The sequence below is a fragment of the Sphaeramia orbicularis genome, chromosome 4 (genome assembly GCF_902148855.1).
Source record: "Sphaeramia orbicularis chromosome 4, fSphaOr1.1, whole genome shotgun sequence".
NCBI lineage: Eukaryota > Metazoa > Chordata > Actinopteri > Kurtiformes > Apogonidae > Sphaeramia > Sphaeramia orbicularis.
Genome location: NC_043960.1, coordinates 18,145,688 through 18,163,070, shown reverse-complemented (window position 1 = coordinate 18,163,070; position 17,383 = coordinate 18,145,688). Strand labels below are relative to the sequence as shown.

The 17,383-nt window shown below is 37.1% G+C and overlaps 1 protein-coding gene across 2 annotated transcripts in view; it reads right to left on the bottom strand.

Moving 5' to 3' along the window:
- The window catches only part of LOC115418049 (carboxyl-terminal PDZ ligand of neuronal nitric oxide synthase protein-like), a 431,902-nt gene that overhangs the window by 139,168 nt on the left and 275,351 nt on the right, over positions 1-17,383 (bottom strand). Inside the window, exon 7 of one of the 2 annotated variants that reach the window (XM_030132357.1) lies at positions 14,740-14,957. In XM_030132357.1, the coding sequence (XP_029988217.1) occupies positions 14,740-14,957 (218 nt within the window). The remainder of the gene's footprint in view (positions 1-14,739; positions 14,958-17,383) is intronic. The other variant, XM_030132358.1, reaches the window with a different exon arrangement.

The window sequence follows — 17,383 nt, the reverse complement described above, 5'->3', positions numbered from 1 at the left end:
AATGTTCTTCAGCACATCTGTCATGTTCAACCTCTGACAGTAAATAAATCATATTTAAATCAAAAATAACCTTCTGATGTCTTCACAACTAACTTATGAGTAACGGAAAATTTAAGCTTGTCAAAAGTTGGAATTTGATTTATATCGCGATACATATCAGTATTGTCCGATATGAAAAAAATGATCGTGATATGATTTTTTCCGTATCGCCCAGCCCTACCACAGACTGTATCACTCACTGAATAAAATATGAAGCTCATTGTTTACACACATCTGTATTATGGTATCATCAAGTTTTCTCCCTAAAATAAAAGACTCACAGCAAGGTTTTTTAACAGCCAGTCAAAATAACACAATCTTATAATCGTCATGTAAGTTACTGTGCTGATAGTTTACATTACAGCTTTGTTAGTTGGGCTCTGTTTATGGGAAGAAAACAGTCGCAGTAACATGTGTTCTACAAATCACCTTTGTTTTCTGTACAGTTTGTGTTGTCAGTAGCTGCACTAAAGACCTGTGTGGAATCATCCAAACAAGGTCAGAACTAGAAAAATAAAATCACTTTCAACACATTTTCATTTACAGCTGTGTCCAACGGTGAAAAAAAAACCAATAGCGTTTGTAGCTTTTATCATTTTGTCTCTTTCTTTTCTATAAAAGTTGTTTCTTAGTGGTTCTCATCCTATCTTGTCACATTATAATGCATGCTGTTAGTATTCCTCACTAATGGGAGATCGGCAGAGTGACTCACCACTCCCTCTAGTGGTCACATAAATCCATCAGACCATTGGAGAAAATAGATAAAGTGCATATCTCTGTAATCCAGTACACTGACATCTTTGACAGGACTTCAGGACTCTTTATTCCGAACATTCTAATGATACTTATATGTAATACTAAATATTTTACAGTAGAAATACTACATAGCCTATAGCTCTTTTCAAGGTCCTGTATTTTGTCTCTGGAAGTCATGAACCATGGCGCAAATTCAAACGAAGGTGATTTTAATTGCAATTTTGTTTTTGTTTACATGTAATATTAAACTTTTTTTTTTCTTTTTTTTTTTTACTGTTACTTAGTTATGTAATTTCCATTGACTATATAGTAGTTTCCATTGACTCTACTGGTATATAACTAGTTTCTATGTCATAAAACGTTCAACTAATCATACAAGGAAATATAAAGTCAACAGAGATGTGTTGTATGAAGTGGCTTTGGTTGACAGCTAAAATACTAACTCCTGCACAATGACAGGACTTTGGCTACTGGCCTGTGATTCCTAGCTGGCGTCCAGCCCAAAACTGGAACACAACTTTACAAACACACATATACACACTGAGCTGCACTAACTTACCCAGAAATCAAATCAGCAGACTGAAAGACTATCAAGAAAAACACCCCCAGCACGGGACCCCATCTCTTCAAAAAATAAATGGGCAAGGTGATATTCCCACAAAAACCCATGGAGTTTACAGTCACTGAAACATTGAGAGGTCGCATTTTTATTACCTGCTTGTGTGAGAAGTGTAAAAAGGTAAGTCTGTGTCACCCCTGAGACACCCCCCCCCCCCAGAATGTGTGTGTATTTGTGTGTCCATGTCCTTGGAGCAGAAAGGCTGTGAGTAAAATCTGAGGATGTAAGTTGGTGGTGTTGTTTTCAGCTGTTGGTGAGGTTAGATACAGACTTTACCTACAAAATACACACACCTTTGGCTTCCAAAATATTAAATAGACACACTATTCACATGCCATTCAGATGGATTCAGATCAGATGAGTTCTGCAAATCAGTGCATCCTGCATTAATTGTTAAGTTATACTAGTACTGACATACTGTAATATTTAGCCATCAAATGTTATGAGACCATCCATCCATCCATCCATTATCTTCCGCTTTATCCGGGGCCGGGTCGCGGGGGTAAACAGTGTAAGCAGGGACGCCCAGACTTCCCTCTCCCCAGACACCTCCTCCAGCTCTTCCGGGGGGACCCCGAGGCGTTCCCAGGCCAGCTGAGAGACATAGTCTCTCCAACGTGTCCTGGGTCTTCCCCGAGGTCTCCTCCCGGTGGGACATGCCCGGAACACTTCCCCAGGGAGGCGTCCAGGAGGCATCCGCAGCAGATGCCCGAGCCACCTTAGCTGGCCCCTCTCGATGCGGAGGAGCAGCGGCTCTACTCCGAGCTCCTCCCTGGTGACTGAGCTCCTCACCCTATCCCTAAGGGTGCGCCCAGCCACCCTGCGGAGGAAACTCATTTCGACCGCTTGTATCTGGGATCTTGTCCTTTCGGTCATGACCCAAAGCTCATGACCATAGGTGAGGGTAGGAACGTAGATTGACAGGTAAATCGAGAGCTTTGCCTCTCGGCTCAGCTCCTTCTTCACCACAACCAACCGGTACAGCAACTGCATCACTGCAGATGCTGCACCGTCTGCAGTTATGAGACCATGACTTGCTGTTTATTTTCAATGGCACACATTTTAGTGCAACCAATTGATTAATTTATAACAGGAAAATAAATGTAATTGATGTAAAACAGTCAAAAGCTCTATAGTTGTAGTAATACCGTATGCAGATGACATTGTATTGTAACTGAAAGACAGGGGTTTAGATTATAATGTTTCCACAAATTTTGGCCTTTGGTTAGCTAAGCTCCAGAAGACAGGAGACCTTCATTTGAAGAAGGCTTCTATTAGATTCAAGTCTAAATTTATGTCGGAGAAGTAGACTTGGATGTATGTTAATACAAATGGCCATTTTCATCTACTTACTCCTCACAAATGTGAGTCACATTCACTGCTTTGTACTGTGAATACTCAACACTTGTCAAAACCATTCTTTTCCTAACAGGTCATTCATTTTCAAACTTTTGTCATCTTCTTGCATCCATCTGAGATATTAATGCTCACATACTCTGAGTAACTGAGACCAGACATTACTGGTCTGGATTAATTTTGAAAAGTAATCTAGAACAAAAAGGTGTAAAAATGGCAAAAATGAAAATGGCAGGATTGATTTATTAAAGCAATGGGTTAATTTTACAATTTAATTCATACAAAATTGTGCTCTAAAAGCAGTGACAGATAAATATAGCAAAGCTTAGGCATTTCTGTTTGTCTTGTGAGTTCTGTTATTTTATACTAATTTAGTATTCCTTACAATATTGTAAATACTAATGGTGAATGGGGACACAATTTTTGTTTTCCCCTTGAAAAAATAATATACCGACATACCACTTAAACAACAATCACATTCAGTATGTAAAGCAATAGTGTATAAGGTGGTCGTCTCATACTTATTGTGAATCCTTCCACTTTGCAGATTGTGTTTCAATCATTTTCTGGATGATGTGTTTTGACACCCACATATTCCAGTCAGACAGACAAAACTGTGATATCCACCATTTCTATCCTTATTCTTCTACATGATTTCATTCACAGTATAACCCAAGGCCAAGTGAGTAATCTTACGTGTGACATTGGCTTTACCTCATAGCGTCAACAAATAAGTGAGATGACGCTGTTGTATTTCAAGAAAAAAATATCTCATGCACTGCAAAGCACAAATTATATTTTGATTCCATATGTATGTAGTTCCCTCAGGATAATATAGTATTCTGTGTATTTTTCCAGTTACTAAAAGGTATCATATATGGTTAACTTTATTCATGAGCACATTATTGTGGAAAAAGCAGATAGAGGAGAAGGGGATCTGTAAATAGTTAGCTCCATTAGCTATTACTATATTTTATGATGACCACTTTCACTCACAGATAGTACCAAAAAGATTTACAGGACATCAGGTTTACTTGAAAACCTCAAGAAAGCTTCCACAATGCAAAGCCTTAAACCCCAGCAGTTCCAAGAGAAAACACTGATTAATACAGCAACAATGTGGACCAGATGAAACAGAATACAAACACATTTGCCTCGGTGTAAAGTCTGTATTAAATAGTCAAGTGTTATTCAGGCTGAGTGATTCATTAAGAGGCTGAATGTTGACAACGCATGGGTTTTGCCATTGAAATCAAAGCTAAAAAATGTAGCTACACTAATAATGGGATAAGAGAAAGTGAATGCTGTCTGCAGAGTGTTGCCTTTAGCACAATACTCATAGATCAGAGTGTTTACACCTGTCTGACAGAAACTGAAAGCAGACCGGAGGCAAACCTCTATCAAAGTGCTGCCTCTCTTTAAAGTTCAATGCCCATGTGAAGACATACATTCATCTATTCTGTCTAACTCAAATTCAAAGAGAAAAACTTACTGTGAGATATGTTGTTTCCAAACCTCCAGTTGGTTTGACTCCAATCTGAATCACTAGATGAATTGGCACATTTGAGTAATTGTAGAGTAATTTTTATTTTCCTACTGAAAAACTAAATCTGAACGAATCAACATATATCACCAAAAGTAATGTGAAAATGCTCCTTCCTCTTACTAGTTAACTGTGCCTGGTGCATAAAACTAATCACATCAAGACCCTGTGGAGGGTTAGATCTTATCAAAATGGTTCAACTTCTATAACTGACATTAAAAAATATAACTCCTACTACCACCAGAAGGAATAGCATTTTATCAGAATGCTGTGGTGTGGGTGTTGAACAGGAAATCTGTGGAGACTGAAACTTGCTTCAATATTCAAAAGAAGTCTAAACTATATTTTTAAGATTTGCGGTGCTTCACCTTGCTGTTCACAGACCACTCTGATGATGAAATGAATTCTTAAGCTGCTCTTCAAAGAAAGCAGAGTCTCTGAACAAACACTAATTTTACCTTCGAGAACACAGAGGGACTTAGATTTCATAAATAACAGGTAAAATTTGTTTTTTGTTACGGTCCGCTTTGAAGTAAGAAATATAGCTTTCTTAGACCATAGTGGAAAAAACAGCCACATCAGAAGCATATATCAACATTATTTAAGAACATCACATAAAGCAGACGAACATACATTTTCATCTGTATGTGTTTTTTTTCTCTGCTTCATCTACATGTAGTGTGTTAGGGTGAGATGCTAACAGTGATTAGCACATATTCTGCTGTCGTAGATGCTAATTAATCAATCACTTCCCTGCAGTGAAACAACTGATAACTCAGACCAGAGTGTTACTTCAGGCCATCTATTCCAACAACAATAGATGCATTATTTATCTTAATGTTCATAATAATACCTTCTTATTTTGAACTGAGGGTAGACAGAGGTAAACAGTGGTATTACATGGACAGGAGTGTGTCACTTTAGTTAATTAGCATTTGCTAGTTGCTGTGGATATGGCTACGATGTATTAACATCGTTGACATTGCATCTGAAGTCTTATGATTTTCACTTGATGAAAAAAATTTCCTCATGTTTAAAGTAAAAATATTACAAATTGCTCCTTTGACAAGAAATGTAGAGTTAATGATCCAACGTCAATTAATTCCCCAATTAGCTACATGCATTTGCGGATTTCATACATACATATAAGTTATACAAAGTGTATTTAACCATGGGAAACCTTTAGCTCGAGTACTTTAAAGCTGTGTTGAATTAAGCCCAGACCAAGACCATGGCCCAATCCCAATCCCAATTCACCCCTTTGCCCTGCCCCTTACCCTTATCCCTTGGCCCTTGCACTTGGCACTACCCCTTGAAATAGAGTTGCAAGGGGTAGTGGTTGAAACATTCCTCTATGAAATGAGACAACCCTTCGAGACCTGTTACGTCATCAGCAGTCTCGATGACTGCCGCTATAAACAGATGCGATAATTTTGTTTGCGAAATAATTCACCACACTGTCAGCAGCTGTAACCGTCTCTGTTCCATGGGCTTTGGGTATTTTTTTGCCGCTATAACCCGCAAACTGAAGAAATGTGGTCCATAATTCATTGAAACGGCATCAAACGGTCGATCGGTCAAAGTTGTTTACGAAGAAAATACGTACATTTGTGTGTTTCTTTTGTCACACTGCTGCACTTTTTTTTGCTGTGTTTACCTCCATCTTGCCAATGATTCGAACAGAATTATGGGAGATTTCTCATACCCCTTCTCAAAAATCTCCATTTCGAGGGCCAAACAGCCTCCCCCCCGACTCATCAAGAATTGGGACACCCCTACCCCTTCATAGGTAGGGGCCAAGGGGTGAATTGCAATCAGGCCCATGTCTGTCAGTATTGGTCACCAAAATACGAATGTGGTCGTTTTCATCTGCCCCTAGACGTGTACCCATTTGCTCAAACAAATTGCACAAAAAAGCATTCTAAAATGATTAAATGTCAGACTAAACAGCCCATGTTGAAAGACCCCCTCAGGCTCTTCTCATAACCTCATGTCCTATGTACTGAATACGCGCTCATGACCACCATTTTAATGTGAAAGGAATGGGTCTGTTTTATGGCTACTTAAAATTGACATCCGCATTGAATTGTGTGTAAAGTTTCATTTGATCTTTTCCTTTGTTCTCTACAACAGTCACTTTTTGTGGGCCAACATAGGACCATCTGTCTCTTGCCAAAATGACAAATGCAGGCCCTTGAATTCGACAAAATGCAGTCATCTCTAAACTGTGACTTTTGTCTTGCCAATTTGTCTTGTAGTATTCCTCTCTCTGATCCGGGAGGGAAGTCTTTTTTTTTTTTTTTTTTTTTTTTTTAAAGTAAGTGTCCTGACGCGATACGGTACACACAAGAGTCCAAGGTAGGATTGATGTGGGCTCCCCGGGTCCTTTGGGATCGTTTGAACGCAGGGAGCCTGGGGATTTGTCAGTCTAACGGGAGCTGACAGGAAGAGAATGAACTTTAACACTCACAGGCTGCTTTCCCTTTCATGAGCTTCCAGAGGAACCCTGTAGTGAATCAAATCTCGTGGTTTAGGGACGTACACACACAATTGCGTGCAACAAATGCATACACATGGGGAACAACGTAAAGGCATGCCAAACACATATTACTTAATGTTACCTTCCCCTACTTGTCCTTGCACATTTGTATTTAATCATTCAAGCTGTTAATAGTGAAAAATGCATCGCAGAAGAAAAAAACTCATTGGCTACATACATGTTCTATCCGCAAGAACTACTTAGATACACACACAGACACACACTTCCTCCAATGACCTGAGAACAGAGGTCATTGCTGAGAGCTCGTTGTTTCAGTGATTTCACGCCGTGTTGCGTTCAATCAGGGGTAGTAATGAAAGGTCCCATAACTCTAACGTTAATGGGAACCAAGGACTGTTAAACAGCTGAAAAGCTTGGTTTTGTAACAGTTTGGACCCAAAATGGGAGCCACAGTGGGTTTTCTGAAGAGTTACAAGGTAGATGTCCCCGAGCCTGAAGCTAAGGAGATCTCTAGAGACATAAGATAAAAAGTTTACTAAACTGATTTAGAGTGTTGGCGAACAACCCGTCTGTTTAATTATTTACCACTAATTGAATCTGCCAGAGGATCTATCTAATTACCCTGAGTTAACTACAGATCAGGGCTTCTGCAAAGGGGGATTTTTTGACAACCTCAGGAAGGTTAAAAAGAACATGAGCAACTTCACCACAAAGAGCTTTTAATTAATGTTGAAGCCTTTTGACAATTGAACACCTTAAAGAAATGTTCAACAGGCTGAGTAGCACATTTTGTGTTGGCACAGTTGCCTTTCAAGATAGGCTAAAACATTAAGTTTAATAAAAACTGGCAACTTTTCAGACCACAGCTTCCTGAGAAAGCATAATGACAAGAGTTTAATTTTTTAATAGTTTCTTAGTTCTGTTAATTCAGGAAATATGAAGTTGAATAACATGCATTAAACTGAAGACCTCAACCTCTGATAAAACTTACTAAAACTCAAATTGGCACAAATTACTGTAGAGAAACCCAGCTATAAAATGCTTTTAAACTAATGATTTTTTTTTTAGCAAATTACTTTGTGGAAGAATTGGAATAAAGATACTGAGTATGTTGTGTCTTTAACCTCCGAAACTGATCTTTGTGTTTTGCATTACATCATATAAAAGGCTGAAAACACATTCATTTTGTTTACAATAATGCTGTTATGATCTAATATATGACTATACAACCCCTATTTTGCTTCATATAGTAAATGTACTGAGCAAATAAAACTCATTATCAGTTAACAAGTATGTACACTCTTTTTTTTTTTATTTACAGAAATTGTTATTAATTTAATTGTATCATTATTGTCTTCCTGTAGGACTTGTATGTTACACCTGACAGTTTCTCTGATAAAGTAAGACACACACCTGCAGTGACCGAAACAGCAATAATGCTTCAGAAGAGCGATACTGAATGACAAAGAATTAAAAAAAAAAAATAGCTGCATGTTACTGAATGTGTAAACCTACATTAGTGTATAGTGTATTGTGTATTATGCTTAACTGGCAGCACATTATATGACCTCCTTTTATATCTATAAATCCACCTTGCTCCAGGCTACAATTAGAGACATAGTTTTCAGTTAACTCCAGATTTATATTTGATGGAATATGGTATCAATTATTATTTGTGTTAATTGGAATCCTTTTTATTTCTATTACTGATATAAACAGAACAGACATTTCACACATATAATCTTATAATTAATAAAAAATAAAGGAATAATATGACACCAAATTTCAGTTTTATTTCTCGTGTTCACATTAATTGAATTACCAAGAATATCAAAGAAATGAATGGCAAAAATTTGCTTAGGGGTCTTATTTATGTTTTTGTGCATAAGAAATCAATATAAGTGAATCCCCAAAGGAACTTTGTGTTGGTAAATGCAAGTTATGCAAATTTACAGGATTTCAGTTCTGTTGCAACATGTTGATGGTCATATGAACTATGTTTTCAGGTCAAAAATGTCCAATTTCATCACAATTAATGCTATATTTTCATGTCACAAATGGCTAAGTTATATTTTAACTGAATTTACCTGGAAAACAAATATTCTATTACTTTAGATTCCCCAGTTTTTCTTACAAGATTATATACTACATATCACATGTTTTATTTTTACAGGTTGCAATATGGAGTATGGTGCTGATCCATCCTGCTTATGTTACGCCAATACATACATGAAGAATGTCACACGTCACTTTTTAAATCAACAGTTTTCTAATAATAAGCATTTTTATAAAGAAATAACAATTCTATATTGTTATTTACTCTTTAGTATGATGATAAACTATACAATAAAAAATTCTGATCCTAGTTTTTGCAGAGGGATCATTTGTGGAAAAGGTGACATGGCTGCCGAGCATCAGTAAGATGGGATCCACAACAACCATGTCACATCCGTCCACTGCCACATTTTGTGTTTTTGTTAAGTTGTTATTGTTTTAGATCCACAATACTAACATTTATGAATAAGAGGATAATTAGCAATAGTAAGTATATAAGTTTATTACTAATGAAGTACTGGTACTGACCAGATCATCATGGGTAATGTCACGTCCGTCCACCAGCAAAAAGTTTTCACATACACGTGCTATTCAAAATTATTATTTCAATATTTCTGAAAATATAGCTTCCACTATCAAATAATATCAGTAGTCTGTGCACAAATGGATCAGCATTATTTCAACACAGTTCTATGCATTTCTTACAACTTTTTTTTTTGGGACAAAAATGGCCACTCATTTGACCCCCTAAGTAAATTTTAGCCGTAAAATATATAAATCATTAACTTACACTCCTTAATTATATAACATATGAAAGGCGTACCTTTTGTTTGTAAGTGCTGCCTAAATGTGTTTATTTTACACCATTTATAAGGACTGAAACATCTATGAACGTGATTTTCTAGATGATATGAAAGGATTAGGCAGAAATGGCAGATGGAGCAGTCAGGAAATGCACAAATTCACTTATCTATAATAAAACAGATAAAGTGAATTGGGTCATGACGATTATCATTTTTTCAAAGTGGGTCCCCGGAAGTAAAGTTAGACAAACTGCTCTAAACAGAATGTAAATGGCGGGAAACACAAACAAACATAAACACAGATTTATGTCGCGACAAAACGCTGAAAATGGAGATGTTTTATGTCGGACATAACGACACATGGAGTCAATCCAGGCCTTCTTTCCCTATAGTGCTCTGCAGCTCCGCAAGTCTATGCAGTGTGAAGATATAAAAATAAAGCTAAAATCAGACTGCCAACTCGATGCCAGGAGATCTTGGGTTCTCACGTCAAAAACCTGGTGCAGTAAACATCACCCTATGTCCACTCTGTACCCTCATCCTGCAGTGTCATCTTCCCCCCATCAGAAAACACAGCTACACCCTCCATACCGCTGTTAATCCCAGTAAACAACAGCTACAGTTACAGTGTTCGCCGCCGGCTGAGTCAGACCGCCGCTCACACACCTCCGCCAGGCCAGAGAGCACGTCTCCGGTTATAGATAGACCGCTGGCTGGTGTGTTTCCACAAGACCGAGTGCAGACGGGCCGACTGAGCTGTATCAAATCTCTAACGCTATGTGGCTGCACAAACACATGAACTAGACGACTAGAGCTCAGCTGCCGGCTTAGCGCTGACACAATTTGAATAGAATGAGAACGGCGGCAGACAGAAGGCTGTTTCCATATACCCATCCTATAAATAATCACACACATGCTGCTAAACTTAGCGGTTAATAATGAAATAAAGCAGCAAAAGTTTCACTCTAAAAGCAGCCATAAAAAAAAGGTACAAAATCCTAAATCTTCTGTAAACTCCTGCTGTTTATGCTTCCACTTTTGGGTCAGACTGACCTCAAGTGAATGAACAGATATCCAATTTTGCCTCCCAGCTTTCAGCCTTCAGAGTGGATTTTAGTGCACAGACGTATTTTTATAGGTGTCCATGTTTTTCTTTATCTGTTTTGACTCCTAATTTGAATAGAAATGAACAAATGACCTTTGTTTCTGCTCTTATTCTGGTAGTATTTACATATCAATGAGACCTTTCCAGTCTGAGGGAGGGTAGTTTAAATACTCGACTAAACCAGATCGATCGTATGTGTTTAAAATTCTGCGTGCCATTATCGATTTCCATCAAAGTTTTCAGGAAGGGCATGAGTCAAGAATGGAGTAGTTAATATCTAAACCAAGGGTCCATACAGATTTCTACAAGTTAAATTTAAGACCTTTTAAAGGGGTCACATTTTGTTAAACCCACTTTTATTAGTCTTTGGTTCATTTGAGTATTTGGACCCTAACAGTTCAAAAAGTTTGAATTTGAACTCTCCAGGTGCTGCAAAGCTATCTTTATATTCATTCCGCAAAACTTGAGTGGATTTCTACAACCTGTTTTAATTCCTGCTAAAATTGTTACGTTTTATAAGTAGTTACGTCACGACATTTGCACATATAAGGTCATGACTTCCGATGAACATTTCTCCAAGTACGTCATAATTGTTTGTCAGCAGCAGCGGTTGTAGTCCATACTGAAAATACGTCCAAACTTCGAGCTGATTACCTAAAATGTTCAGTTGTTGGTTGTATTAACGAACACAAGTGGCTGAATGGGACAGAAAGCACGGTCAACAACCTGGAGGGGGTGGGGCGTGAAGTCGTTCATGTGCATTTAAAGGGCCAGCGCTCAAAATGACCTTTCTGGTGTCATTACTCAGAAATAGGGTTGAAGATGGAACTGTGGAGTTGAATTAATGAAGAATTCAGACCCAAGCATAGCATTTACAGTTTATGTAGACCACAGGGAAATGTTTTAAAATGCATAATTCCATTTAAAAAAGCAAAATATCACTCCTGTAAGACCTTTTTAAGACTACTTAGGACAGAATTTAACGCCCATTTCACAGCTTATTTCTCGGCCACACTGGCAAAAATTTGTGAATCTTAAAATTTAGTAAAACTTGTGTCAACCAGGTCGAGAATGATCTTCCTGGAGAAGCAGCAGGACTCCAGGTGCACATGTGCAGTTTGGAATGTTTGGCCTCTGAAAACATGGCGGAAGGACCCACACGGACAGCGCTTCTGAGATTTGGTTCTTATTTATAATTTGCAGAACGTGCAGTTACCTCTTATGGCCATAAAGTGCCATCTTTAACCCTTTCATGCATAGTGGTCACTACAGTGGACATTTATTCTACAGCTGTTCTCTTGTATATTCACAGATTTTGTTGTTTTACTTGCGTATCTGCCAACACAGTGGACGCTTATGCACCATCCCAAACACTGCAATTCATACCATTACTAAAACTTTCCTGTTCTTGACAAAACTGATATGCAGTAACATGTTTGAATGGAAATCAATTGCTAATTGTTATTAGACTGAAATTAATAGGTATTTTTAAAACTTAGAAGTTGTCTTTTTTTTGCATATTAGTTGAGTGAGTAATAAATAGGATTATAGTATGTTAAAATGTGAGCCAACATCAGATTAGCGGCATTAAAAATGTTTATACTTCATAGTTTTCACACAGTATGTAAACGGATGTTTCTTTGCTTCAGATATTAAACACATGGGACATTTTTGTAACTCCATGAAAAATAGGTTTATAAAAAAATTTCAATGACATTGTTTTTTTCATGCCTAAGAGAAATAAAAACAATCAGGAAAAAAAACTCTTGATTAAGCTTCTCATATTTCATGCATGAAAGGGTTAATGCACATTTGTATGTTTGATGTTTACATGTTAATATTTTAATGTTTCTGTCAACAGAAAGTACATTGTGCATGTTATTTTACTTTATTTTATTTTTTCAAAATAAAACTTGGTTAAATTATTTCAGTGTGTGTATAAGTACTTTTTGAACACTTTGAGCACATTTCGACAATACTGCGATAATACTGATAACCATGATAAGTTTGGTCACAATAATTGTGATATGAAATTTTCATGTCATTACATTTCTAGTGTTGTAGTCTGGATAAAAAAGAAGACTTTTAGAAACAATGACTCAGACACCCACATAATTAGTTACAACATACCTTTCTGTGATTTGTCACAGTTTTCTCATGACTCTTTCCAGAAGAAAACAAGACTACCAGCTGTTACTTCTACCTCCAAATTTTCAGCCATTGTTGTTCCTGTTGTCTGCCGTAACAGCTGTTATGTGGTTAATGTCTACTTTTTATCCGACTACAGTACATTCACAGCGGTCAAGCAATTTGCAACAATTCTTGTCCAGCAGTGCTATCGCTACCATCATCAAGTGATGTGAGATGTGTTTCAGACAAGTTAGAAAGATTCTTTTTTTCTTTTTCTGAATTTCTAGTATAGTTGGGGATAAAACATTAATGCGGATGGATCCTTAAGTAAATATCTGTTAATGCCGTGCACACAGTTTAAAACTGAACTCTACACACATTCAGATTTTATCCACCACACAACACACTTAATAACTAAATATATCATGATATCTATCTGTCCATTTTTCCGAGGTCAAAACAATCATGGACAACCACCATCAGTTTATTTGCAGTTCCATTTGTGCTGTAAACAGAACCAAAGAGAGAAAAGTGTAGCGTGTTCAACACGGTCTAGGAAGGTGATGGGACTTTGTAAAAGCCAAGTAATTTTAGATAAAGCCATCTGTTGTTAAATTGGCTTCCGATGTGCCTGAAATTGTTTGTTGTGCCTTTGAATGGGTGTTCATTCTCCTGCCACTGTTCACTCGATTTAAGATTTCAAACTTTTTGCTTGTTTGTCTTTGTCTCATGTTTATTTACCATCCCTTGAATGGCAGAGGCATCATTTACCACTGGTATCAGATATACCGTACTGTGAAAAAAGGATCAGGCCACAAGTAGGTTTGCTGTTTTAGCAAAAGAATAATGATATATTATAATGTATGTACACAGGTGTCAGTCTCTGTAACTAGATCTGTAACATGACCTTCATTTGTACTTAACATTAACATTTACTGAACTAATCTACTGTTTTGTACCAGGTTTCATTCAATACATGTCCAGTGTTTCTTATTGTCTGTGATAATTTTTGCCATGGGAACAGAGATCACAGCTATTACGCTTATTAAAACTATGTAAAAACAATAAGGTTAAGGGTGGCCAAAGATTTCTGCATAGTACCGTAATATTGACTTAAAAAATGCTAAAAATAAATAAATAAATTATAATAATCTTTGTTAGAGTGAATGGAAATTACTAGATCTGAAGACCTCACTTTTATACCTGTGCAGACACACACTAGGGATAGATGCTGGACTCAATCTGGGTACCATATGGGGAAGTGTGTGTGGGGAGGTAATTTGGTGATTTTTTTTTTTTTTTTTGATTGAAAGACATACACAATCTCTGTAAGATTTTTTTTTTTAAATTTTTCTATTTTTTGTTCAATTCATAAATTTATAAGGACTGAGTAGGATTATTTTGTTTTGTTCCATATTCAAACTAAACTAAAAAGTAACCATGCATTAATGCTGATGGTAATATTGAGAATTTTTTTTCCATATCGTAGAATGACTATGTCAATATATTTTCAATTAAAAAAACAAAAAAATGAAAAATCACCAAATTATGCTATTTTTAAAGGGGTGCCCAAATTCTTAAATGCAATTACATGTGGTAAAGACAACTTTTTAAAAGATAACAATCCTTACCAGACATTCTATGGCTGAAAACACAGACTATATAACATCTCCTGTGCCAACTCCTACACAAAGCATTTATCATTCTTCTTGTTCGTAATTTATATATTGCACACTCTGCCCTGACTGGCAGCTGTGAGGAAAAAGGATCACTCTGTATTTGACCTAAGCCTTCGCTGGTTCGATGTACAAACACCCACGTATTCTGGTTTACCTTGTTGTCTGAGTGGTTTAGGTCAGACGTCTTGGCTGTGGCGTCTAGATCGGTCACTCCCCGGCTGACGTTTAACTCCTCGGCTGCCGGCAGCTGATTGGCCTCCTCGGCGTCGATGTCCGTCTCCTCTGTGACGGTCGGGGTCTTCTCTTCACCTGTTAGCTCCCGAGCTGAGCCGAGGAAAGTACACACACATACAGGTGGATAAGCACGCACGCCTGCATACACACATGTGGGCATGAGCATGTTCACACACACACATGGGTAGACACACATAAAGGACAAGTAAGAAACAATATACAAACAGCAAAATTCAACTCTAAGTGTGATCATATGAAGGAAAAGTCAATCTTTACTGTTCTACTGACAATATTTCAGTTAGTTCTGTTTTAAAATAGTGGAAAAGCTGCCAGCGTTCCTCTTTCCTGGCATTTTCTATTTTGTGTTTTTTTTTAAAGAGCCTTCTCATACTGTTGATATATTTTTAATGGGACAAATCGCCCAAAACAGGATGCGGACCATGTTGTCGCTGAAACAGATCTCATTAAAAACTGAAACCATTTTTAACGAGTATCAGCAAAATCAGCGCAAACTGTAAGAAAAGTGTTAATGATGTGCACTTTTAATGATTACACCTTTTCCTCTGACTTCTAATGTTAATTTTAATAATTATTGACTTAACCCATAACGACCCAAACATCCACCTTTAACCTAAACCATCTACTGATCTAAACTGTATAATACTTGTTGATCCACTAATCCTATCAATACATGTAAATAACTGGTGTAAAATGCAGTTTGTCATCTTTTCATGGCCATCAGATATGACCCATTTGGATGTTCAGAGGCTCCGTAGTTACCGTGGAAACACTGTCATCTTCTACAACATTGATTCACCAGTAAAACCCATGGAGTTGGATCAATAACAGTGGATGGAGACACTTGTTTTTACACTCAGTAATAATAATAATAATAATAATAATAATAATAATAAATTAGATTTCTATAGCACTTTTCAAGGCACCCAAAGCACTATACATTATTGATCCATTATTCATTCACTCTCACATTCACACTCTGGTGGTGGTAAACTATGTTTGTATCCACAGCTGCCCTGGAGAAGGCTGACAGAAGTGTGGCTGCCAATTCACACCAAACGGCCCCTCCAACCACCACCAAACATTCATACGGATTCATACACCAGTGTGAGTGAGGTGGGTGAAGTGTCTTGCCCAAGGACAGAACGGTCTGACTAGGACAGAGCAGGATTTGAACCCCCAAACCTTCGGTTATTGGACGACCCACTCTACTTCCTGAGCCATGGCCACCCCGAGTTATTAATGCCTTTACTGAAAAAGTAACTTTTTCTTAATTTTTCTCTGTTTTGATATAATTAAATTTGAATTTACTTTAATGAACATCTACATGATCTGTGAATTAAATATAGGTAAATACATGATTTACGCCAACAAATGCAAAATACAGAGGATGATATTATTTAAAAAAAAAAAAAAAATGGTGACAAATCAGTTAAGAAAGGTAGAAATAGTGAAAAATTCATTTGGGAAGTTCCAAAAAGTAGCACTGGAGCTTTATGTGTTAATAACAATATTGATCTTTGATTGTTATTTGCTTAGAAATGAACAACATATTTGTAAATATAAGCTTTCATTTGTTTTTAGGGTGACACAGTACAATCTATCTAGGGACAACAGATGAAAAATAGGCCTTTGGCTTGTTCTGGCACATTTACAGAAGTGTTGATTAATGTGCAGTGTCCCTGACAAATAAATAAAAAAAAAAAGAAAAAGAAAGAAATTGCTTGCAATACAACCAGCTACTGTATCAAGTGGCAGTGTGAATTCACAAAGGAAAAAAAAAAACTTGACTGTATGTAGTTTATTGGAGCTCCAAAGTGGGTGCTTAACCTCAAAGAGCTCCGAGCACAAATGTGAACCACATATAATTAGTCAAGTGTGTATATGGAAAATGAAGTTTGATAGGAAATACAAAAAAATCAAACTGGTGGAACTGCAAGTATTTATTGAATGTTAACTACACTGACGTACTGTTGAGCAGTTCTGAACTCTTTCCTGCTGAATGGGTTTTATCACTTTGACAAATTAAAGCTGCTCCTTATACAGTTGCTTGTATTTGGGTGCTTCTATGAAACTGGTCCCTAAAAACAGGACAGAGGGGCTAAAAAGTCAAACCAGATGTCGACTAATGTTATGAAGCAAGTTTGGAAGCTCTTTGGGTCTATTTTTTATGACCTGCATTTTTTATTTCTTTTTTCCAAACATATCACATCATCACACCTCAAATACAAACATTAGAGCATTGGTAAATTACCCACCCTCCCACCCGTAACCAGAAGGGGTCTTCATATCAATATAGTGGCTTTTTATCCCGTACACATCAACTTTGAGTATCCATGTATATAATCTATATATACACCATAAATATCAACACAGAGGTGTCCAATCATAATATACACACTTACAGACATAAGGTATGTGATCACTGTCTTTTCAGTGTGACTCCTCTTAGTCTTTAGTCTTTGAGATCTAAAGATTCCAGGTATTTGCTCCATTTCAAAAGCTATTTTTCTGTGCTGTCCTGCATCCTATATGACATTCTTTTA